The sequence below is a fragment of the Perna viridis genome, chromosome 6, assembly GCF_037379345.1.
Source record: "Perna viridis isolate PV_CMFRI_1.1 ecotype Kerala chromosome 6, ASM3737934v1, whole genome shotgun sequence".
NCBI classification, from domain to species: domain Eukaryota; kingdom Metazoa; phylum Mollusca; class Bivalvia; order Mytilida; family Mytilidae; genus Perna; species Perna viridis.
In genome coordinates, this window is record NC_142450.1 from 33464400 (window position 1) to 33490105 (window position 25706).

The 25706-nt window shown below is 31.9% G+C and overlaps 1 protein-coding gene across 2 annotated transcripts; it reads left to right on the forward strand.

Annotated features, from left to right (window-relative positions):
- The first annotated feature begins 13284 nt into the window (after window positions 1-13284).
- Window positions 13285-25373, forward strand: LOC148614636 (putative inhibitor of apoptosis). Of its 2 annotated transcripts, none has more exons than XM_088588866.1 (6): window positions 13285-13412; window positions 20958-21591; window positions 22605-22792; window positions 23390-23552; window positions 23746-23970; window positions 24898-25373. In XM_088588866.1, the coding sequence occupies exons 1-6, from the start codon at window positions 13383-13385 to the stop codon at window positions 25083-25085; spliced, it is 1428 nt and encodes a 475-aa protein (XP_088444992.1). In that variant the 5' UTR covers window positions 13285-13382; the 3' UTR covers window positions 25086-25373. The 2 variants fall into 2 exon arrangements, with proteins under 2 accessions (XP_088444992.1, XP_088444993.1); XM_088588867.1 differs by lacking the exon at window positions 13285-13412 and adding an exon at window positions 20637-20694.
- The last annotated feature ends 333 nt before the right edge of the window (window positions 25374-25706 follow it).

Below are 25706 nucleotides of genomic sequence, written 5' to 3' on the forward strand. Positions count from 1 at the left end.
CTAGATTATGACTTCCCTTTGTTCGTTCGTCTAGTCAACTTGAATTATTACTTAATAAGTGAATAAAGGCACAAATTTTGTAATAATTGACGTTTGCACACTCACATTACTATAATACAGTCATGTAAATAGTTCTGGTTCGATTCTATTTAGTTTTCCAGTGATAGATTTACCATTTTTCAGAAGTGCTCGTTTCCACGTCTTCACATCTTGCGCATGCCCTGCAGATTCAACTTGAATGTGTAGTACTTTCCATATGAATAAAAAAAATTCTGGCCTCTCTATGTCTTGTTTCGCTTTCACTTTCAGTTTACTTTTATGTTGCTGGAGAATATGGGGGCAACTAATTCGCTATATCTGTGTATAATGTTGTTTTGGATCAGCTGTACCCTGTCCTGTGGTGTGATGGTGTCCACATCGTCCATTGAAGACACAAGGATTGCAATTTTTCACCCCAGTGGGCTTGTTGTCTCTTTGACATATTCATCATATCCATTATCGTTATATGTGGTAAAATTTTAAAGTTAGATATCAACTTTCTAGTTATGTTAATTGAACAAAATTAAACTACATGTAAAATTTATCATTTTGTTCAAAAAATATATTTTAAATAATGACGTAATAACACATAATGACCATCATAAGCATAGACAATTTTGTTGTGCAACTTAAGTTTCGTGATAAGATGAGCATACGACTAACCAATCAATGTCCTAAGATATGTCTTATGACATGTCTTTAAATTTCATAACTTAGTTAAACAGACCACTGATTCTATTATATGAGGTCGAGTAAAATGAAGCCGTCTTGTTCAAAGAGCTATCAAACACTACCACTAATGCCACCAAAACAAAAATTTGGGAAAGGATTTGCATTCAAACTAATATTTTAACATCATAATTCCACGTCTTATCTTAAGATGATCATAAGAATACAAATGAGATGTCCTTAGGTTAGGACCAAGATAAAGAGATAAACGACATTTTCGATAAACAGACTTATGACTAAGATATAGCATAAAGCTATCCGAAGACGTGTCTTAGTGTTAAGACACATTCGTTAAACAGGCCACAGGGGCCATGTCAACGAAGTTCTCTTAGGAATAGGACGTGTCTTAGCATGGTTATAGAATATATATTTTTCCCCACATTTATGTCAACAAAAGTCTCCTAACTTGTCCTAAAGTTAGGATACCTCGATATGTGTTCTAAGATGATTTTAGGATAGTCCTAAAACTTAAGATGAACTTAAGATGTCAAAAGTTGAAAGAATAACAAAAACATGGACGCTGTATAAAATGTATGTGTGTCTCATCACAAGGAAATAACAGTTGACAAAATAGAGTATTTAGAGACAGAGATAACCCATTTCACATCCACTGCTTACGGCATGTACTTTAAGGCAAATATTCTCCTATAATATCATTAGTAAAACATTAGATACTCTCGACTGTTGAAATATTCTTAATTCCAATCAATGTAATTTGAATTATACTTTCCGAAAAACAAAAATGGGTTCCTTCCGTTTCCTTACTCATGATTCGTGCAATACATGTTCAACTACTTTTGATAATAAAGGTTATGATATCGAGCGGACCTCTGCTGGAAATTTATATGTGTATCAAAGCTATGGACTCTAATGGACCATAGTTAGGTATTAGCTTTAAATAGTACTATTATTCATTAAAAACAAAAAAATCATTAGAATTAATAGTGCTATTTTTGTAGAATTTACCCATGCTCTGTATATATTATAGATTTGATATATACACATTTTCAATATATTCGACAATCAGTTTCTAATAATTATCCAACATTAAATCATAATTAACATGCCATCGTCTTAAGACCATCTTAGGATGGTCGTAGTAAGGATCATCCTAAGATATCTTCGGTTTACACGGTACGACGTGTCTCAGACGTGTCCTAAGACCATCCTATTTGTAATCCTAAGACATGACATAAGACATATCTTAGGATAGTTTCATTGACATGGCCCCTGGTTTTAGGGCACCGTCATGTTGCGCCAATGAGATAAATAATGTGGTTTAATTGCGCCAAAATCATTTTTCTCCGAATTTTAATTGCACTAAAAATACTACCAATTGTACCAGTTTACCTATAAAATATCTTTAGAGGTAGAATATCAAATATCTTACAAAATTATGAAAATAGAACATAAGTTAAAAATATATCTAAAAATGTCTAAAATATGTAATAAACACTTGAAAAGTTAGATATTCTAGATAAATCCAGTGAGATATTAATTCAACTTCGGTGCACTAACAAAAAGTGTTTACCAAATGCATGGCAATATGATATAGACATTTTAAAAAATGGAATTCTTAGATTTTGTTCCTGTGTTTGCTAATAATTTGAAGGGTTTTTTTTTGTTACACCGGTAATTTTTGCAAAGGTTGTTTATCATATGTTGCTTTCATTGTATGGTGCAAATCAAACCATGTAAATATTGTATACTGCGAGTTTCTGATAATGCAAAACATCCATTGTTCTGTTTAATTTTATTTTCGCGAATCATGGAGTTTTTAGCATCTACAATCAAGTGACATGGCGACACTTACTACATACCAATTTTTGCTAAAGTGATCTTTGATGTTCTGAAATGAACGAAAAAATTAGACGTTCGGCTGCAATATTTTACGAAAAACAATCATTATGACTGATTATACTAAACATGTCGATATGTTGTCTTCTTAACATTGGTCGAGAAATAATTTAGTAATTAAATAACGATAAAGAATTGTAAATGATCAGCGAGTTATTTTATTTCCTAAAAACGACGCTTATAATATTTGCACCATATAGTACGTGTTGACGTGACTAAAACCGAGGATACCCGTGCCTATTTCAAAGACAAATTGAAAATTGTGAAGTCAAAGGATAAAGTCAACATAAAAAAAAATGGAGACCGAAACAACTAACAGTATTAAAACCCGAAGAAATCATAACGAAAACAGAAGAAAATCTAAATATGCTGCATCATAAATTTGTCTATAAATTTAAAGAACATACGTCGGCTTGCGTCATTTCCCTTACTGCACTGGTGCAAATATTAATGAAATTTTATAATTTGTAATTTGTAACAACACTGACCGAATGCTTTAGAACAAAAGGTTGACGTATATGTTAGGCAAATGTGCTTGATGCCATACAACGTACTATGCAAAGTAATTACTTTCAAGAAGTAAACAGGAAAACACATGTTCGTTCGTTTGTTTTTAGTTGTTTTTGTTTTGTTTTTGTTTTGTTTTTGTTTGTTTTTGTTTTGTTTTTGTTTTGTTTTTGTTTTTGTTTGTTTTATTTTGTTGTGTTTGTTTTTTGTTTGAATAGCGTTACCGTTGCCTTTATGAAATGAGTACCTTAAGTGTAAGGAGATCACACAAAGTACGTAATAAATGAAACCAGGAACACAGGTTTACATTTTGTCCTATAGTTCATTGATGAATTAAAAAGGGTTCTTAAGCGTACTCTTCCTCCAAAGTTGGGCACGTAGATGTGTTTGATATCTGAAGAGTTTATGTTGATCTTTTAAGCACCATTGTTTCTTTTTATACATTGCATATTCGTTGTCTCTTTTAGTTTTTTTTTTTTTTCCTGAAGACACTCCTGAACATTTCGTTCAGCAAGACAATAAAGCAGTGTTCCTATGCAGCTAAGGAGGGATAACTCCAGTGAGTGTCTGCAAAATATCGATGTGAAAAAAAACAGGTTTCAGTTTAGGCTCTGTAAAAATACTTATATTACGGATTCACATTACTTTAGTAATAACAGTTATTGTAAATAAAAGTGTAATGACACAAGATTGATTAAAACAATATCCCTTCTCGTCATCAAATCAGGAAGTAGTATTTTTCCCTTATTTCATAAAGCATTTTTTTCAATGCTTTAAGTAACCCCATGCATGGAGATTATCCATAGAATACAGACATTAACTTATTTTCCCGGAGGAGTAAGAGTTTGTCTTCTCTTGATGCAATGAAAATCACCTGAGGAACTTCCTTAGGTAATTACTGGACAGTTGACAAAGAAAGAAAAGATCGATTATACTCAATAACGTTTTGGTGAGTGTGTAACAGTGGAGGACCCGAGTAATTTCCAGGAATGGAACACCTTTTTTGTTGGATAATTTTGTTAACGTTTGCATAATTTACGCAAAAATTAGAAAATAATTCCCAGGCACTCCGTTTTTCTGGAATGTCCCCTGGAACGACCTTTTTTTCAAAATTACCGGATGTGATTAAATTTAATTATTCTATCACAAACAGACCTCCATTGCAAAACTAAATTTCAATGGATCGATTACATATAGGCTATATTGTTAATTTGAGTGGACTTGAAAAAAATTAATATGCTTTAAATTGGTCAGTCTCAGATAATTCCCATTTTTCTTTATTGGAGTTTGTACTGCCCTTTTCTCTGTGTTCACAAAGATTATGGAGTTAAAGGAAATATACAAACCATTTTACACCAGGAAACTTTCTTTTTGAAATTCACTATTAAATTAAGAAAAATAACCAATTTGTAACGTAATGTAAGATATTTTTAAAATACGTTTTTTTATTATTTAAAAACTACTGTTTCGACACTACTTCTTATGGACTATAAGTTCGCGAGTGTATTCGCAAGTAATGTAGTCGGACTTGTCTGGCCCGAATTATATCATATATTTCAATTTTACTACCTGAGAAGCTGGACAATGCGCAGTGGTTGTAGGAGTCGAATGTACAGATTGGGGGCGCACAGGTAAGTTAATACGTTTGCAGACAATAACAAAAATTGCTGAATACTTTTGAGATAAATAGGTTATCTAAGATATTAATAAAAATAATTCACGATTTCAAACATCTATAGTTATGTTATAATATGTGTTCATTTTATTGACAGAATTTCGAAAAAAATTATGCTGAACAAAAAACGGTCGCAGGGAGTTGCTTTCAATATGTAGTGAACTAACACAGCAGATTGTAGCGAGCACTATATAGGGATAAAACCTGTTACTTTTCTTACCTGATTGAAGGTCGTGTATTTTTTTTTCATACATTTTCGATAAAACAAGTTGGAATACTATTTATGGTTTTGTTTTGTTAAGACAAATATAAAAATTACACTGTTCTTATAATTTTTCCAATAATTAAAAAAATATGGCAGGAAGGGGGGATATTAACTGTCATCGTATAATATAACCACGTAATAACTGAATAAGATATGTTGTACAAAACTTATGATTACTACTCTAATGATTCACCATACCATTCACATGGCAATCTAACATTCTTAACAGGCAAAAATATTTCAAATGATTTCACATGAATTTCATATGGTTTTCACCGAATTGAAGCAAATAAAGTTGGTGACCGAGTTCACGTAAAATTCGGATAAATCAAGCCTTGGCGTGAAATTCACGTGAATTAATCACGTGCAATTCGTGTTAAGTGAATTTCATGTGAAAATCACGTTAATACAATGTGATGTTCGCGTGAATTTCATGTGAAGCCCGATTAACATGAATTTTACGTGAAGAATATTTGCCTGTGTAGAGCGTGTTTTTCAATTTTAAAAAATGATATATACATGTATATGTAAAAAGTCGCCCATACAAACAATTTTCAAAGTATCTTTAGTTTTAAAAAAATCCCTACCATAAAATGGTTAAGTATTGCTTGAATTATAATTATCAAACATTTAAACATTCATAACAAAAAATGCTGATTCTTTCCAGGTATTCTGGTGAGCGTCATGATATGTTGACACCAGAAGACATGATTGCTGCCTTAAATTCAAATGGTGGTGTTTAAGGTGTGTTTGCATCCTTTATTACTGTAGACCAGACATATGAGGTCAAGACCAAAGAAAAGATTCCAAACATATTAAGTTCTTTGAATAACTTTGATTTCCTTGCTAATGGAGTTTCAGGAGGGAAAGCATGTGAAGTAAGACAAGGTCAATGTTACCAGTTAATAGATCAAACATTTCAAGTATCACTCAAAGGATTGAAGGTATAAAATACACATCTATACTACTTGATTTTTATATTTGTATTTTTTCTTCAGATTCTATGGGACGAAATGACTAGATATTTTGGTATATATGGTTTTAACATGGTGGTTTTTGTCTACTACATTTGTATTTTCTTATTTATCAAGTGGCTTAGAACTCATTAGAGTGGGGCTATATCGCAATCACCTTGTCCATCCACACTGGTCCGGGTGTCAAAAGAATAGGCCTGCAGCAGCGCTAAGCTTGTCGTAACAGGCGACTAAATAGTGCTCAGAAAAGCCGGGGGCTAGGCGCTCTACCCAGAGTAACTGGGATGTGTGCTCCGGGTGGTGGAATGGGGTACCCCTGGCGTGTTACATGCTGGGGTTGTCAGGCTATAATACGGCAAACTGGACCACAAACCATAGTGGTGCACCGTGTTGGGAAAGATGCCACGTTCCTCGCATGTTAAAGAACCTTGCTGTGGTATTCAATAGGAGTAGAAACCTTTGCGCTCCGCCACAGGAGGCTAAATTGTCCGACCTTCCCCATTCCCCCCTTTTACTTGTGGCAATCAAAATTTGTCGACCCATATTACTTTTGTGTCCCATCCCTTTTTTCATTTTATCATCATCATTTCATGTTCATTGTATCATCCCTCTCGTGTTCATCGCCTGAATAAAGCTGAAATATTGCTGCTCGGGCGTTAAACCCCAACAATCAATCAATCAATCAATCAATCAACCTTGTCCATCCATCCAGTCGTTACACATTTTGAAACAGTTATCTCAGCTTTTATTGAAGGGATTTCTTCAATATTTGGTACATTGCTTTTGACGACTCGTAACAAGCCTCCGCTTTTCAGGTTCTCTGCTCATCTTCTTCTTGTATACAGAACCCAAAGGGCCACTGGGCGTCCATGGTCACCGTTACTAAAAATAGAACATAGGGCCATTCAAAAGTTTTTCACAAACATGTATTTCTCCAAAACTGTTAGGTGTGGCCAAATTCTGACAAAGGTAAAATGTTTAACACGATGACCTCTATCTGTGGTAAAATTTCCATGTAAACCTATTTAGCAATATTGGCGTTGTTGTCCTTCTTCTAAAATGTGTTCTCTTCGAAAACTACTGGAAATTAATGAAAATTGATCTGATTGTTCCTTAGGTATGAGCGTTTGGAATTTTATCCAAGAAAAAATACACGGCTGCTTTTAAAATAAAAATAAATGTTGCTTATCGAGCCAGCCGAGCGATTCAAGCTCCTTAACCTCCAGTTCATGCAGTGCATATTGCTTTTGCACATACCGTGTCTTTATTTCTCAGGCTCGACTGAAATGGTTGCTTCGATTAACATCGCTTGTAATATTTAGCTAAATTTCAAGCCGTGAAGTCAGCTAATATTTGGTGAGCGGAAGGGCATGCATTTTTGCAAGTTTACTTTCTTTATGTAACCAACAGTTTTTTTATTCTGAGCAGTAAAACTTAAGAGGATAATTGTAAACATATATGAAAGATATGTACCTCCTACATAGGGAAAATTGCAACATACGTTTTCCATATATTTTGAAAACACCTGAAAACAACATTTATTTCTCTTTTTTTTTTTCATATGTTTAGGACTAACAAATTAATTGATTAAAAATCAAATGGTAACAGTAGTTATATACCCGCCGTAGAACTTTATGTATGAAAAAGGTATGATTTTCATATACTTTAGAAAAAACGCTTTTGTTTAAATGTGATTTTATAGGCACAAAAACATAAATTTCCATATTAGTCCTGAACATACATGTATGTTTCCATATGTTTTAAAACATATGAAAACATATGTTGCAATTTTTTCTGTGTATTACGATAGCATTTCCATATATTTAAAAAATTTTACAGATAATTGAACATAGTGTGGGGTGGGGGGGGGGGAATCAGCTTCTTCTAAATTTAACCCATTTTATAATCCACTGAATTGATTTTTTATTTTCATTGAATGTATCAAATTGATTATTTCGTTTAAATACATTGTCCGTTTCTACGATATACGATTGAAATTATATTTTACATGATCATTGATTGTCAAAGAAAAATTCAAGTACATATATAGAAGTTTGAACTATATTTTATTAATGCATTTGATATCCATTGATGGATTCCACGTGATTGGCTACGTTTAAAACTAAAAATAGTTTGTCAAGATTACACATTGAGAAACACATTAAAAACGAAAGGAAACGAAACAAAAAAGAAAAATAAAACGAAATTTAAATTGAAATTTTGAATCATCAGTATTGTGTGGGTGTGTAGTTCTAGTAGTGATGGAAGCGCTGATCCCGTTGTAAATAATAAACAATTAATCTTTTTGGAAATACAGGAAGAACAAATTACCATCAGCGGATTATAAAGTTTTTAAAATACCTATAAATTTCTCATGACTTCCGAGGTTCAACGCCATCGGCGCTTTGATTGCGATCTTATTATCATACGTTTATAGCACAGTCGTCGCCAGCTTCATCATCCATTGACACCCTTTTTCTGTGCGATGACAAATGATATGATTATTGATATGCTGTTTTTGCCTCTAAGGAAATGTTTTCTTTAAACGGTTTCACTGCCATGGCCATTAAAATTTTAGAGAAAAAAAACAACGGCTGAAGGATTTGTTTCCTAAAATTTGATCTAGATTGTCTATGCAATGTATTTAGGGTATTTCGATGATAAAATAATTCCTTGTTAAATCGGTTTAAACAATTTTAATAGCAAATCCGACATAATGTTACTGTAAACGTTATAACTTCGCAGATTCTGTCAGGTGAACACATTCTCGGGTATCAATATTCGTGAATTCTGTCAAGTGAACACATTCGCGGGTTTTAGTTTGGAAATTACACAAAAACAGTTTGAGTGTCAAAATGGTTTTTTTTTTAATTCATCAGTTTAGGCATGTGTTGAACATCTAGACATTTGGTCCACCAATATACAGGGTTTGACTGACCATGCTGCTATCTGGGAAAGTAGTTTTTAATTCCCTGTATGATTAAACACCTTCAATGAAATATTGCATTGACCAGTCTACCATTGCTTTGTCAGCAGATGTTAATGGATTCATTTTATAGCAACTTTTTCTTCCATATTTAAAAATCAATAACTGTTATTTTTACAAAATAAGTTCTTTCGTCTTCTATTGACCTTTTGTTTCAATACTAAAAATCTTGAATTCATGTAAATTGTTCTCATATAGTATCAAGTAAGACACAAGATAATCCTCTTTGTTTGCTTTCGCATTAATTCATGCTTTCAGATTCAATAATGAAAATTATGTGCCAAAAATTACGATTCACTCCTCAAAATTAGCAAAATAAAATGATTTCATCAGATGGACCATTTTGTTGAAGCACTATTCCAATGTTAATATGTTTTCCGGAGCTCAATATTTTCCTTCATTATACATACATGTATACAGGTTGTTTTATTATGACATGGTTCTTGTAGTATTTTGGTTGTTTAATGTTACTAAAATCTGTAATTTTTAATATTTCTTGAGATTTAGAAAATTAGAATGGGTCTATAAATCATACATAAAACTGATACTTACATGAATTTTATGCATTCTTCATTCTAAAGCAACATCATACTTGAAAAAAATATGCATAGCCTATTTGTTTTGCAACATCTTTTGTAATAAACCTTTAAACATGACTAAAAATGGCTGGGTTTTTTTCACTTATTTTCAGCATATTATGTTCTATAAAAGATGGGGCCCCATAACTCAGAAATAGTTTTAATTTCCCGAAACTTTTGTGTGTCGGCATTTATGCAACTAAAATGCACTAATGCACCAAATATGAGTTAATTTGGGAAAACTTGGTTTTGGATAGTTTTGAATGGTTTTCTGGCAGATTGGCTCTTAAATAGTATGATTTTCGTCAAATGGGACTTGTATTAGTTTTATTCTGTCAAATTCGATTCGAGTTATATATGCTTGAAAATGTAACCTAACAGAATAAAGAAAAATATTTTGCAATATTTTGAAGTACATTTCAACGCAATTTCATGGCATTTAATCCATTTTTAACAACATTATATGCAATGTAAACTCCTCTAATTTGTTCAGCATCTGCGCTACATTCTAGACAAAAAAAATTAAATCAACAAATGTATACTCCCTACATTTTGAACACTCCCCGCTACAACCAAAATATTAGTTCAATACCTTTAACACTCGTTTTATGGAATAGATAAAACACCAACTGAAACAAAATTTACATAATTTTAACGAGAAATCATTGTAGAATTTAAATCTATATTTTTTTAAATTATCATAGTTTAAAAGTACAGTGCTATAAAATGTATTTTCGTCTGTTAAAGCATGTACATATGAGGATCAATGTGGACGCACGATTCAAATTGGACACAATTTTTTGGGGGGATTAACTAGACACTATTGACAATTTTGCTGCCATTTCCAAAGCACCTATAACTCTAAGTCGCAATCAGTACTATTTTTTGTTGTCGATAAAACAATGACAGAATATAACTGCAAATTTACTTTAAACATAAATTCCCGACAATATGCTCATCCCAATATGCTAATACTCCATTGAGTCCAATAAGAATCCTGTAAGTCGTTAGGGAGGAGTTGCGGACAACGCATCAGACCAGGTTTTTCTGGAAAATGCTAAAGTTAAAAAAGCCGGCACTTCTAAAATATGCTCATTCAAATATGATAATCCAACACACCATTAAGTTTCGTAACAATCCTGCAAGTCGTCGAAGAGAATTCGCGGAGAACGCATGAGGCCAAGTTTTGATGAAGAACGCCTATTTAGTTCAACAGCTGTCATTTCTAAAATTGTTGTCCAAATTTAACATGAATTCCTGATATTGTGGTTATATCACATCCGACAAAATTGCATAAAATTGCAGCAAAATATTTCGGACAGACAGAAAGACAAGGTGAAACCCTTCCCCAAAAACTTCGTTTGTGGGGAGTGTAATTAATATACATGATTGTTTTTCCCATTGTTTAAAAAATCACTAGAACTTTGTAGGTTAGACAAAAAAAAAGAAATAAACACGTCAGCTTTTGTTCAAGATAATATATTTTCTCTATATACTGCAGTTCTATTTATATCATATCAAATACCAACTACCATTTATACTATAAATAGATATTTTGAATGAAAAACTTTGTCAGCAGTGTATTATGGAGTACAAATATGAAAATTACTATAGCTGTATATAAATTAACTTTTTATAAAATTTCCTGTATAAAAATGGCGAACGATATCGATACTCTTCTCGTCATTTGCCAGAATTGATAGCTAAGACATACAATCATGTAATTTCCACGTGGTAATTTCTGAACACATTTAAAAGCGCACATTAGCCTTTAGAACATTCAAACAAACAAACGGACTTTGACGGTTTTTATTGTATTTATTTAGCGCAAAATTGGTTACTATATATATAGTATTATTAACACTGGTGGGAAGTAAATACAAGAATGTATTTTTCAAGTTTTCAAGTGAAAACCTTGTTGAAATATTAATGTGGCAGTATAATTTTCAATTTTCAAAAAGAGGCATTACCCTTGACTCAAACGGTGGGTTTATGACATACATGTATTTATTTTCCCATTTTGCCTGATTCTTACAAAAACTTACACTTAATTAACTTAAGTATACTACATGATTTTTTTTCATCAAAATTCTGAATTTGTTAAAAAAAAATAACCTGATAAAATAATAAGAGCAAATAAAATTAAACCCAATTTGATATAACTAATCACCAAATCATAAATTGTTCTAAAGGCTAACGTCCGCTTTTAAATGTGTTCCAAAATACATTATGAATAATCGAGATATCAAAGAGCAAACCAGATGAAGTACCATGTGATATGAAATGAATATGTCAAAAAGACAACAAATACATTGGGATGAAAAATGTCACCTCAATGCCACCCACGAAGTAAATATGGAATATAATAAACACCTTTATTATGTAAGCAACGGTTTATCATGCTGTTTTACACATATTGATACCACTGAAAATAATATTACGGTATGATACTGGTGGACCAAATGTCTCCTAGGGTATTCACCATATCATTTACCGAAATTTGGAACTTTGAGAATATTCCTTGTATTAAGCATGGGGCTGCAATAATGGCGAATATCTTACTTTTTCTATATTTGTAGTTTTTAGTAGTTCTTGTACACCTATTATTTTCTTCAGTATTTAATTCTAGTGCTGGTGATGAGAGGTCAATCCTTAAAACACGTTTACAGCAAACCGGTCGATATTACAAATATCCACGTTTTTTTTTCTGTATAGTAAGGTTTCAGCTTCTCCTCGATTGTATGAGCTTCCTCCTGAAGAAACACACTTTTTCAAAGTTGAAAGTGTAATCAAGGGAACCAAAGTTCTACTGGAAAACAAAAGATAACAATCAAGGGACAAAGACCAAACATGGAATCAGACATACACAACCAAGAACATTAAGTAACTAAAATAATACATACAGAGTAACAAAAGCAATGAGCCACTCGGACTCCACTAATAAGGTCACAGTTTCTACTATACACCAATGAATACCCGCCAGGCATTAAAATAATCAGAGTATGTATATATTTATGCGCAAAGAAAAACTCTAAATCTAGATGACTGCCGACTGGCGGCGGAAGGATATATAAGAGTTCATCTTTCGAAAGATTTATCCATTTATTTTAAAAATATAATATTGTTTATGTTTTATATGCATAAGCTAACCTGAAACAAGTACCATCTTTCAAAAAAGATAGCCGACGCAGTAAAGCTTTGTTCTTCTTACTTATAATTTTCTACATTAACACATGGCACACAATTTTCGATGCCATTTTTTCGAACGCCATTAAGTTATCAGTATTTGGCCATGTGACTCGAGTTTCCATAGAAAAGCGTCTTTAAGGTTAAAGTGTACAAAGCGACACTATACCGACTGCGTCGGAAAAAAACATTTTACTGACATTTCCTATAAATTTTAAATATCTAAATAAAGGCTGTGCTAAAAGTAAAAATCATGATTTATCAATATCACCTGTTTAGGGGAAGACAAATACAAAATGTGTACATAGTTGATTTACCTGCACTGAATGATGACACTCTAACCTACTTGATGTATATAGATATATCTGTGGATTTAACTCTTGCATAAGGTCTTTAAATAGCGTTTTATTACTGGCGACAAAGGGCAGAACTGGGACTACATTTATCTTCAGCGTGATAGGCTATATGGAACGTACACCGTACATACGTAAAATTATTTCATATAAAGTGATAAAGTATGATTAATTTATCTTATCACGTAGTATAAATCAGAAAAAAATGCTACGTTTTTGATACTTGTCAACTAATGGCTACAATGTTAAAAAGTGTTCGAGAGGTGAGAAACATTGATTTATTCGTAATATATTCGATTATAAAAAAATATATTGATTTTTTTCATGAAATGAGGTTTTTTTTTACAAATCAAACGCATAATATTTTGAAATACTGGAAACTGTTTTTGATTTTATCATTTCACATTAAAATACTTCACAATATTGCTATTACTAGAGAGTTGACAGAAGGATTTGTAGTCTTAAGTCAAATGTATAACATATTGTATTCTAGTAGCTTTCTTTTCATCAATTTAGAAATTACTTATGCTATATTTTTTTAGAGCAACAACGGTTTATTTTACCACTATCTACGCGGAATGTATACAGTAGCGTCTCAATATTGATATCCTGTATCGTCAAAATTAATTGAATGTATATTTGAAAAAAAGCATTTGACTCATTCTCAAGGGAATCAATGGAAAAATACCATTTATATATATATATATATATATATATATATATATCAAATTTCGCTGAACACGTGATTTCAATCAGTAATTTGTAATTATTTATAATTTTTAATTAACTTCGAGCTTTATGTACAAATTACATTGAAACATGTTATTTTTGGAATAAGGTGTTGTTCTCAAGTGGTATATATATCTTTATTTCTCAATAAACCTCTTTACAGTGGTATAGAGAATGTACATTATACATAATATATAACATTGACAATAGCATACATTATTTTTAGGTTACGAAACAGTAATCAAGTATAATAGTAATTTTAACTACAATGTATAAACAAATAAATTCTTAATTTACTTAATTTATCCCGGTGAATTTATTCGTTTAATTATAATATTAATAAACTTACATAATTTGCTAAGCTCTGAAATGTTTTGAGTTTGTAAAAAACCTCTCATTCTCAATATATTGGGTCGTGTTCTATATTTCACTTTAAGAAAATTTGTCCTGTCATTCTGGAATGCAGGGCAAACAAATAAATAATGAAACTCGTCACCAATTTCGTGAGAGTTACACAAATTGCAATTTCGCTCATTTCTCTCAATATTTCTCCATCTATCAGATTCAATAGGTAGATTATGATTGGTAGTCCTAAATCTACCAGATTCAATAGGTAGATTATGACTGGTAGTCCTAAATCTACCAGATTCAATAGGTAGATTATGATTGGTAGTCCTAAATCTACCAGATTCAATAGGTAGATTATGACTGGTAGTCCTAAATCTACCAGATTCAATAGGTAGATTATGATTGGTAGTCCTAAATCTACAAACACTAATAGCTTGTTTGGTGTCCAAAAGTTAAAAATAGTTTTCGAATTCAAAATTTTCTTTAAAAATTCTGTAGTTGAGAGTTTTCGGTGAATTTTGCACTAGAGAGACCCAAGACTGGGTAAATTGATCTACCAATTTCTGTTTTACTATCTTATAGAGCCAAATACTACTAATACAATTTTGTGTATCCCATAGATATGACATTCCACAATGGTCTAAAATAGATTTTACATAATGTACCCAAGTTATGGTCTTACCGAGTTCACCATAGATCATATAATCTGGAGTTGAGGTTTTTAAATGAAAAGGCATTTTGCAAAATTTTAAGTGAACTCGTTCAATAATACGAACATATCCCGCTCCCCAAACTTCACAACCATACAAAAGTATAGGCTGAACTACCTTGTCAAATAATTGCAATTGGATTTCAAGTGACATATTACGTAATTTGCCCTCTTTCAAAATGTCATACATGGCACTGGTCGCCTTTCTTACATTAACCTGTTTGGCCCGTAGGAAACTACATGTTCTTCCAAAAGTGACTCCTAGATAATTAAATTCGTTTACAATTTTTAATTCTAATTCACCATATTTAAATAACACATTATTTGGTAATCTACCTCGAGAAAAAATAACAATTTTACTTTTGTCTGTGTTAACCTTAAGTTTCCAAACATCACAATATTCATATAAGGTATCTAATTGCTTTTGCAAGTCATCCTTAGATTCTGCCATTAGAACAGTATCATCAGCATATAATACTGTATAAAGTTTCAAGTAATGATTAAGTTCTACTTCAATGTGTTCGGAAATATGTGATAAACCAGCTACATTTTTGTTTTCAAAGAAATTGTCTAGATCATTCAAATACAATGCAAAAAGTAGGGGTGAAAGATTTTCACCTTGTTTAACTCCAATATTACAGAGAAAGAAATCTGAAAATTCTGTATTTTGTATTCGTGATTTAATATTACTATACATATTAACAATACAGTTATACATTTTTCCGTTTATTGAGTTTGACAAAAGCTTTGAACAGTGGTTGATAGTTCGTTATGAGCAAGAATATTGTAGTGTTTTTTTTATATGACTTGTTATTTTGCTGTATTCACAACGACGTAACTATTTCGAGGAATCGTGTTACAAATATGTGCCTCATCAATACCGCTGGTTCCATTGATACTGAAATGTAATTGGTAATGAGACATGTAAAAGAGTTTCTATATTTTTTTACTTCGTTTTAAGGAGTTGTTTTTTCACAGATTTACAGATTTATTTATTCACTCTGACAGTATAAACTGTTACAAGAGGCAAATACATATAACATATATTACAATGGCGAACTAGGTAAAAAAATTACCATATAATGCAATATAAAGATTTACAAATCTAACACACCTAACAAAACAAAAGTAGTGAAACAGCATAGACATGTTATATTTTGTGTAGTTCATACTGTTTATAATATAATGATACAAACAAGAACCAAGTTGGTAAGTATATAATTAAAAGTATTTCATAAGTTTTTTAACGTATACTGATAGATTACGTAATACTTTGACATTACAAAATTGTATCAATCCTTGAAGTTTGGGTAAAGATGGATAGGTAAAATAGTATTTTGGAATATATAATTCTCTTAGCCTCACAATATCTGAATTACAACAAATAAACATATAATGAAATTCAACACCCACTAAACCCATCTGACACAAATTACAAACACGGTTTTCTCTTACAATACCCATCCATCTCCCAACTTCGATCGGAAATTTTATGTTCGAGCACCTAAGTCTCGTTATGTATAACCTGTGACCTCTATCTAATTTAAGTAAATATTTTTCACAACAAAAATCTTTTTTGAAGAGTGAATATAACTGACCTCTAGATGAGTTATCTTTTTCACTATGCCATCTTTGTACAAACTGATCTTGTAATATTTGCTTTACAACTGTTTTTATTTCCAGTTTACTCGAAACTGACTGACTATCTCATACATACAAAACTGACTGACTCTCCCATACATACAAAACTGACTGACTATCCCATACATACAAAACTGACTGACTATCCCATACATACGATAAGCCTATGTCATTTAGTACAGATTGTATATAAAAAACTATCCATTGTGAATGAAATATATCAGAACAATGCATATTGTACATTAATTTATACATAATACCAGACAGTTTTGATTCATCTAACAGATTTTTTATCCAAAAATTTTACATTTTAAGTTTTACATCAATTTCTAATGGATACGTTCCAATTTCGCCGTACACCATGAAGTTTGGTGTACTTGATCTCACAGAGAGCACTTGTTTCAAAAATTTTAAATGTACCCGTTCCAAAACTTGCAAATTTTCGAATCCCCAGATTTGGCATCCATATAGTAATATCGGTTCTACTAATGTATCAAATAAATGTAACTGTAAATCCACTGGGAAAATTTCTTATTTTTCTTTGTAATGCAAACAGTGCTTTCTCTCCTTGCTCTGCAAGTTTCTTTTTGGCTACAGTAAATTTACCATTGTAGTTAAAAAGTAAACCCAGATATGAATACATATCAACTATTTCAATATTAGAGTCATATAATCTAAATATATCATTACCTTTGTATTTTCTCTTAGAAAACACCATAACTTTTGTTTTATCAACATTGACAGACAACTTCCATATGTTACAATATTCTTCAAAAACTTTCAAACAATTTTGTATATTTTCAACAGATTCTGCTATAATTATTGTATCATCTGCTTATAAAAGAATAAATATAAGTAAGAAACAATTAATTTGTTCTAAAAGTTCTTTGGATAATGCCTGGAGACCTGAAATATCATTACTTGAAAAAAAAAATGACTCTAGATCTGCCAAAAACACCGAAAAAAGAAAAGGAGATCAATTTTCCCCCTGCCTGACCCCAACTTCACAAGCAAAAAATCCAGATAAATCATTCCCATTTTTAACACACGACTTTATACTTCCATACATATTATGTATAACTCTCAAAATTTTAACAGTTTCAATAAGTTTTTTCCATAACCCCAAACCCCAAACAGTATCGATCGCTTTACGGAAATCTACAAAAGTACAATAGATTTTTTTTATTATTATGAAAATAGAATTCTATAAGCATTTGTAGTACAACAATATTATCAACAGTATTATATCCTTTTCTAAACCCTGCCTGTGCCTTTGTAGTACAACAATATTATCAACAGTACTATATCCTTTTTCTAAACCCTGCCTGTGCCTTTGGAATGAGTTTTGTGAAATTCTGCCCTCTTTTGGAAACATAAATTATTGAACCATGTCTGATAAATTTTTCGATTGGGACAATTATGACGAATGAATCTGTCACCAAATGAATCATGTGCTGAGTTCTTAAATATATCAGAGACGTCTTCAACAAATGAATCAAGTTCAACATTAAAATTATCGCTTTTGATATCTCTAATGCATTAAGTTTTTCCATTATATTTGTTACTATAATTTCATTTTCAACATTTGTAACATATTGATCTTCCATATCCGCATTCCATCTGATAGGAATACGTTCACTTGTATTATTTACAGGTATACAATTGTTATTCAAATTAGTTTCATTATAAGTAGAAATAACAGTGTGAAGTCTACAGTGTACATCAGATAAAAGTGGGTCAAAATCAATGACCTCAAATTCATTAATAACTGGGAATAACTCTGGTGTAACAATCATATCATCAATGAGGCTTGTTTAATTACTTGTCACTCTGCCAAGCCCTTTATCTGCTCCAACTCTACCATTAACAATAAACAAACCGTTACTTTTTACAAAAAAAATAATAACCTTGAGCCATAAGAATAACATCTTCCTTTATCTTCACTGGCTCTATCTAATGGGATTTTATACTCATCAAGCTGTTGATAACTATTCAGAAAATTGTCTGCCCCATCCACACCATCAATATTCAAAATTCTTAATAAATCATCGTTAGGTACAATGTAATCAAAATTCGTGTTACTTCTGGCATTAAAATCACCATTAAGAGCTACATGCACATTATCTTCTCGTATTTTCTATGTCATCAAAAATATCAATAAATGAATATTTCGAACCCTCAGGAGGAATATATATGCACCCTACTAACAGTTTTGAGTCATCAACAACGTCATTGATTTTCAACCAACTACATACTCTGAATCATTATTAACAAACGATGAATCACATTTTAATACACTTTTGTAAATAACAGTTATACCTCCAGACTTTTTATCACAGTTTTCTCTATGTTAAGAAAAATAATCATAACCATTTGGCACATTAAACTTGTCAGATTTCGACTCAGTACATATAAATACATCATATTGAGTAATTATATCATGAAACTCCTGAAAATTTAGTTAAGTTGTAAGTCCACAAACGTTTAAACAAGAAAAAACTATCCTCTTGTTAGCCTGTCCTAGTAACGATTACCATGCAGTTCGCGTATCGGATTGGTGGGTGGTCCAAATTGTTTTTGTAGAAATGAATGGCCTTGATTTTGGACTATTATCGGGTCTTTGAAACGACGATTTACCCCTTCCATATTTGGCACTGGACAGTAGGGTTGATTTGATTGCTGAACATCATGTGGATAGACACGTTGACCATCAACATAGAGCTTATCCTCCTTGAATCTGACTGTTCTACCAGCTCTTTGCTCCCGTTTGAATATAGGCCAAAGGATATTCCTGCGCTCTATAACTTCGTTGGGAAATTGTTCATACACAGTATATTCCGTATCTCTAAGATATACGGGCGCTGCTTTTAATATTTTATTTTTATCTTTTCTAGACTCAAACTTCGCAACAATCGAGCGGGGTTTTCCATCAGCTCGGGGTCTAAGTCGATGGACGACATGAAATTTTATTTCATCAGAAATATGAAGTTTGGACTCGATGAATGATTTTAAGACCTTTTCTGTATTTTTATTATAAGGGTCATGTTTTTTCTGATTCATCCTCAGGGATTCCCCTGAATAATAAAGTGTCCCTCATAGATCTGGTTTGCATTTCGATAACTCGTTCACGAAGATCAACATTTTCTTGACGAATTTCATCGCGTTCTTGTTTTAAAAAATATACTCAGACTATCTTAGAAAAAATAGAAATAGGCATGAAATGAAAACATGCAGAACAAATGCTTAAAATTTGAACTAAAACATTCTGTCGGTATTGTTTTCAATACGGGAGAGAATTATGTGAAACTAATTAAAAAATGCCAGACAAAAAGTTAAAAGTTGCCAGTTTGACAATTTATACAGAAACATGATAAAAGACGTTTTGAAATAATACGCATGAAATCGTATTTAACATTCAGTTTTACCATACAATATTTATTATACGTATATTTTTCGCGGGTACATTCTCAATTCAAAAACATATACTTTCTCATACATGCATGCTTCATATGCGTGTACTCATATACTAGTCTAGTCGTAACATATGAGTTACGAGCTTTTTAAGACAAACATTTAAGTTATTACTATTTCTTTTTTGTTTTTTTCAAGACCATCACACGGTGAAAAATTAGCGTTTGTGTGATATCAAGCTAACGTTACATTTTACTATAATTGAGGAAGCAACAAAAATATTAAATGTAAATTAGCACAGCTACCTAATTGTTCAATAAGCTAAGCAAAGCAATATTCTGGGGGAATATTATCGATACTGATACACATTTAGTCTTAATTGAAAAGTTTCACTGGAAATTCAAATGACTGAATTTAATCTCCTGAAGTGCTTTCTGAAAAAAAAAATAACTTAAGGTCATTTTAAATATAGCAAGTTATATTTAGAACAACTAATAAGTTCTGCTATTTTTAGAATTTAGTGAACGATTTCAAATAGATAAAAATAACTGTCTAAAATTAGTTTTCCGTTACATGACGCTATATATAAATAGATCATGTTTTTCCCATTTAATATTCTTATAAAGTATAAGGTAAAATTCAATTCAGAGTATCAGAGTATGCCTTCAAAATATTAGTATATCGTGCAATAATTCTATAGGAAAATGGTAAGTTCAACATGTTGGTATATAAGGTATACCTATGCGATAGAATTGCATTATATTTTATATGGCATTCTGAATTCTATTTTATTTCACATTTTTGAAGTTCTGCACTCATTTATTTTTATTGCATATTTTAAAATGTTCTATAGGTTTCAAATTGCATTGTATTTTATATGGAATTCTGAATTCTATTCTATTACGCATTTTTACAGGGCCGTGTCTGCATTAATCTATTTTCATTGCATATTTTAAATTGTGTTTTATAGGTTTCCATTCAACAAAAACCGGTTCTTTCAGAAAATCTTCAACGCTTTGCAACATTTGCAAACTTCCCCTTATGGTGTCCTGTTTATTCCAGCAAATTGTCATCTGCCGGTTTCAGTTATGGCGGAAAATTAGATGTTGTCAGGTGCATGTCGTGTGGTTTGGAAATTGGCGATTGGATCAACCAAAAGTTATCACCAATACTTGTGCATCTTCAAAATGCACCATTATGTCCCTTGGCAAAAGAGTTGCAAAAAATTGTTGCAGAGGTGTGCCCAGACACGGAGAAAATGCAGGAGAGTTACACAAGCAAACATGAGTACTTTGAAGTTGTAGAGAAAACAGACCAGTCTGCATTGAAACAATCACCAGGAGCAATCATTATAGAAACCACAAAACTTCAGGAACGACCTCCAGTTGAAAAATCAGACGAATCTATGGACTACCTCGATGGCAGAAACTCCCTCGAAATTTGTTCAGCTTCCCATGTTTTATCACAATCGTTCATACCAAACATACCACCGAAGTATGAGAACTACATGTTACTGTTCCAGAGAGTAGAGACCTTTGACAGATGGCCTCTGGATCACCCTATTTCACCTGAAAATCTTGCCACAGCTGGATTCTTTTATACAGGTGTGTACTTTGTAATTTAAGTATACCTTAATTTGACATAGCTATTTTTTAAACAATAATAACTCGGATTTTATTTTAAGTAGAAACAAACCATATTAAGTAAAATCTCTAATAAACAATGAAATGAATTTTAAAACCCAAATACTCTAAAGGATGGTTGAATATGATAAACCCCAAGCAGGAACAAAAAAAAAAGGTTTACAGATTTCCGTAAAATCACAAAGTTCAAACTTCCTTTTGAAAATCCTCATTCACTACAAATACTTTATTTGAAAATTTCAAACAAGGAAGTTTTAAGTTTACCCACAAAGTAATGAATACGTGGGTGAATTGCTAAATTTACTTATTTCCTCAATTTAGTCTACCAATGGGACATAAAACAAGAAATAATTTTAAACAGACTACTTTTATTTCAACTTTTATTTCCTGAATTTGAAAGTGAAAGTTGTCAATTGAGCATTTCATCGATTTTAGTTAATTTTTTTCATATTTACCTAAAAAAAACGTCTTTTTCTTTGTTTCTATTTTGTGTGTTGCAAAAATCATGATTACTTCAGTATGTTATATTACTGTTGTACATTTGTTCCTTGGAAAACATTTGGACAAAATATTCTTAAGTAGTAGTTTTTATCAAATGCAGACAGGAGCTGATTCACGCGTGTCAAAAATCAATTTTTCACTTTTATTTCTTATCCAAGAACAGGAAAAATTACAGATCACATGAATAGTCTTAGTGATCAGTCAGTTGTTGCACTTTTGAGATAAAAAAAATTGATAGACTTTGTGACAGTTATTGTTCTTGATTCGGTTTGATTTGATTGGTTAATGTGGGATATAAACATATGTTTTTTTTCTTAAATACAGGAAGAACAATCGTCACATAAAATATACATATGTAGACCACAGAAAGCATCGTTAGCTCGATATTACCCTCGAATCACATCTACTATATGCATCGTCTGAATTTTACATGTAGTGTAAAACGATAACATTGCAATATCTATTGTTTGCAGGTATCAATGATCTTGTTAGATGTTTTAATTGCGGCGGAGGATTAACTAGCTGGGATACTGAAGACAATCCTTGGGTAGAACATGCTCATTGGTTCCCTAAATGTACTTTCCTAAGACAAAACAAAGGCGACGAATTTATTCAGATTGTTCAGAAAACCGTGAAGGAGTTGACAGAACAAGAAAAAACAGTATGTTTTATTAAATTTATCAGTACATATATTTTGAAGCATGAAATCACAAAGGACCAACATCTTCATCAAAACGATGTCGTTGAGAATTAACTGTTTCAACAACTTTTCCAATGTCCTATATCGCCATGATTAGTAAAGTTTAAACTACAAGGCCAAAATAAAGAGTATCCTCGATTCTCACCTCCTGCAGGATATTTTTAGGCCCTTCAAAAATATTTATTTTGATATTTTGTCCAATTTAGATAAATTTCTTTAAAATGGACAGCATTTTTTCATAAAAAAAATATTTACCCGCCCATAACACATTTTGGAAAATCTAGGATTTTTTTTAATGTGGCCTAAAGATTGTTAAAATCTGAAATCAAAAAAGTTCTTATTTCTTTTTGTATTTTGCTCTAGATTTTATAAACTAATCTGCAATCCAAGTTATACAAAGTTCAAGCATATTTTTATTCATGCTAAAATTTTATAGATACGCAGGGTAAAAATATACATTTCAAGAATATTCTCAGTCCGAATTCATGAAATTTTGCAATCTAAAATGAATATTTTTTTAAAGGAAGGTGCTTAAATGTATACTGTTTCCTTTTTTAGCACAACTCAGAGGAATTAAGTCCGTCCGAAACTAGCACTTTTTGTACAAAAAATTCAAATGAAGATAACATAGAACAGTTGGTATGTGTAAAGAGTGTACAAGAACTAGGATACAGTATTGACATCATCAAAGTTGCTTATATTGATGCTGCCAGGAAACTTGGTAAGTTGTATGTATTAATAAAAAAAATAATAAAAACTGATCACATTCAACCATTTATATTGGTCTAACTTTCCTTTAACCTTATTGTTTGAAATTTAATTTTGAGACATTCAGGTTTATAGATAGTAAGTGTAAAGTGACTTAAGGTCTTATCTATCTATATAATTGTTAAGTAAATTATGAATTGTTGTAGAAACAGATAACATCTCGGCGGTGCAGTTACTGGAACAAATATTTGAAAATGAAGAAAACATTCCTCCTGGTGCCTCTGGGTTTTCTATACCTCTACCAAACGACAGCGAAAACTTACCAGTGACAACTCGAGAATCAAGGATCGAATCGAACACACTATCTCACAAAGAACCGAAAAAGCCACTAAGAGACCAACAACATAAACAAAGTAGGACGGCCACAGAAGGTACATATCGATAGTAGCAATTATATAAATATTTTTAATATTAGAGTAATCAAGGGAACCAAGGTTATAGCGGAAATCAAAAGAATGTAATCCAGGGACAAAGACCAGACATGGAAAATAGACATACACAACAAAGAACACAAAGTAACTACAATCATACATACTAAGTAACAAAAGCAAATGAGCAACTCGGACTCCACTTAAAACTGGGACCAGGAGCACCGGTAGTGTAAGCGTTCTCTGCTTTTCTATACCTTTTTAAAAATATATAAAATCTTACCTAAGTGCATAATAAAGAATTTCTGACGCAAAAGATATCCCGGATATTGTCAAGGGTATACCAAATTGTTTCTCCATTTTCGTCTTCCATTTAGACGACGATCGTCCTTAATGATAATCCCTAACAAAAACATTTGAGCTTCGAAACTAACATAAAACGTGATCAGACATACTCGTTGAAGTTAAGTGTTATTTATTCACAATAAGTTCAATAAAGCACGAGAAGCAGGGGGCGGATCCAGAATTTGAGTTTAGGGGGCGTTAATTGAATTAAATGCCATGCAAAGCAAGGCAAAACATATTATGGGGTGAAACTTGTGGTGGAAAAACACTTTTTCTTACCGATTCAGGGGAGTGTTTTACGGCAGGCACGCCAGTCCTTGGATCCAGGCCTGAGGAGTACTTTTAATTTGGCTGAAAAGTAGTGTTTTTGCAGAATAATGTAATTGAGATTTAGCTTAGGTTTACTTTTGAGAATATTAGTAATGAAATCTTTACCCCTATGAAACACGACATCAATAGAAATCACACTTACAGTGCAGTTCAGTCTAGATATTGTTTAATAGTATTATGATTGATGTATGTTTTTTCCTCTCATCAATTCTGTACTAATGTGTACTAATGACTATCTGTTCTCTATTTTAATAGGGGCAAAGGGCAATATCACTATCACCAAAGATACACTTATGTGTAAAGTATGTTTTGAAGAACCTGAATCAATCGCGTTTATTCCTTGCGGCCATATATCCACATGTGGTCAGTGCGCTCCAGCCATGAGGAAGTGTCCGATCTGCAGAGAAATAATCAAAGGTACCCTTAAAACGTACCTATCATGATGGCAAAATGACCTACCCCAAGGTCGTGTGGATTAGATCGAAGTTATAGCAAAAACGTCGCTTTAAAGACGGGATGAACTGTGTCAAAAGGTTGTTAAGATTAAGGTTCAGTAACATCTTACCTTCATATGTGAATGGTCAATCGGTGTACATTGGCTACAGTGGCTGGCTGAAGTTTGAAACACAAAACATGAGAGACTTTGACATTGCTGTGAATGAAATCACAACAAACTATTTCTTACAAAAATAAAACGTTTGTAAAACTGAATAAAAATTATATAAATGGAATTATCACTGCATTATCTATGACTGCTGTCGTCAAAGTAACTATACTTACGATGTACCATAACAGGTTTACTTTATACATGCATTTGTAAGTATAAAGACATTGATGACTTTAGTATTGATATGGTATCTTTTTACAAAACCATGTTTCACGATAAAAGTACATGTTCATTTAGTATCTTAATATTAAAGTATCAAAATAATTTAAATGTTATTACCATTTGATAAATATCTATCTACACATATTACACCAATATGAACTTTCGTAGCATAATGCATTATTTATATTAAACATTTCCATTAAAATAATTGGTACATTTCACCTACACAACGTGA

Bases quoted from the DNA above. Each gene is read 5' to 3' on its own strand.
- LOC148614636 (XM_088588866.1), top strand. From the start codon at position 13,383: ATGGCTACAATGTTAAAAAGTGTTCGAGAG. The intron at 21,592-22,604 runs GTGTGTACTTTG...TATTGTTTGCAG, and splicing joins AGCTGGATTCTTTTATACAG to GTATCAATGATCTTGTTAGA. The intron at 22,793-23,389 runs GTATGTTTTATT...TTCCTTTTTTAG, and splicing joins TGACAGAACAAGAAAAAACA to CACAACTCAGAGGAATTAAG.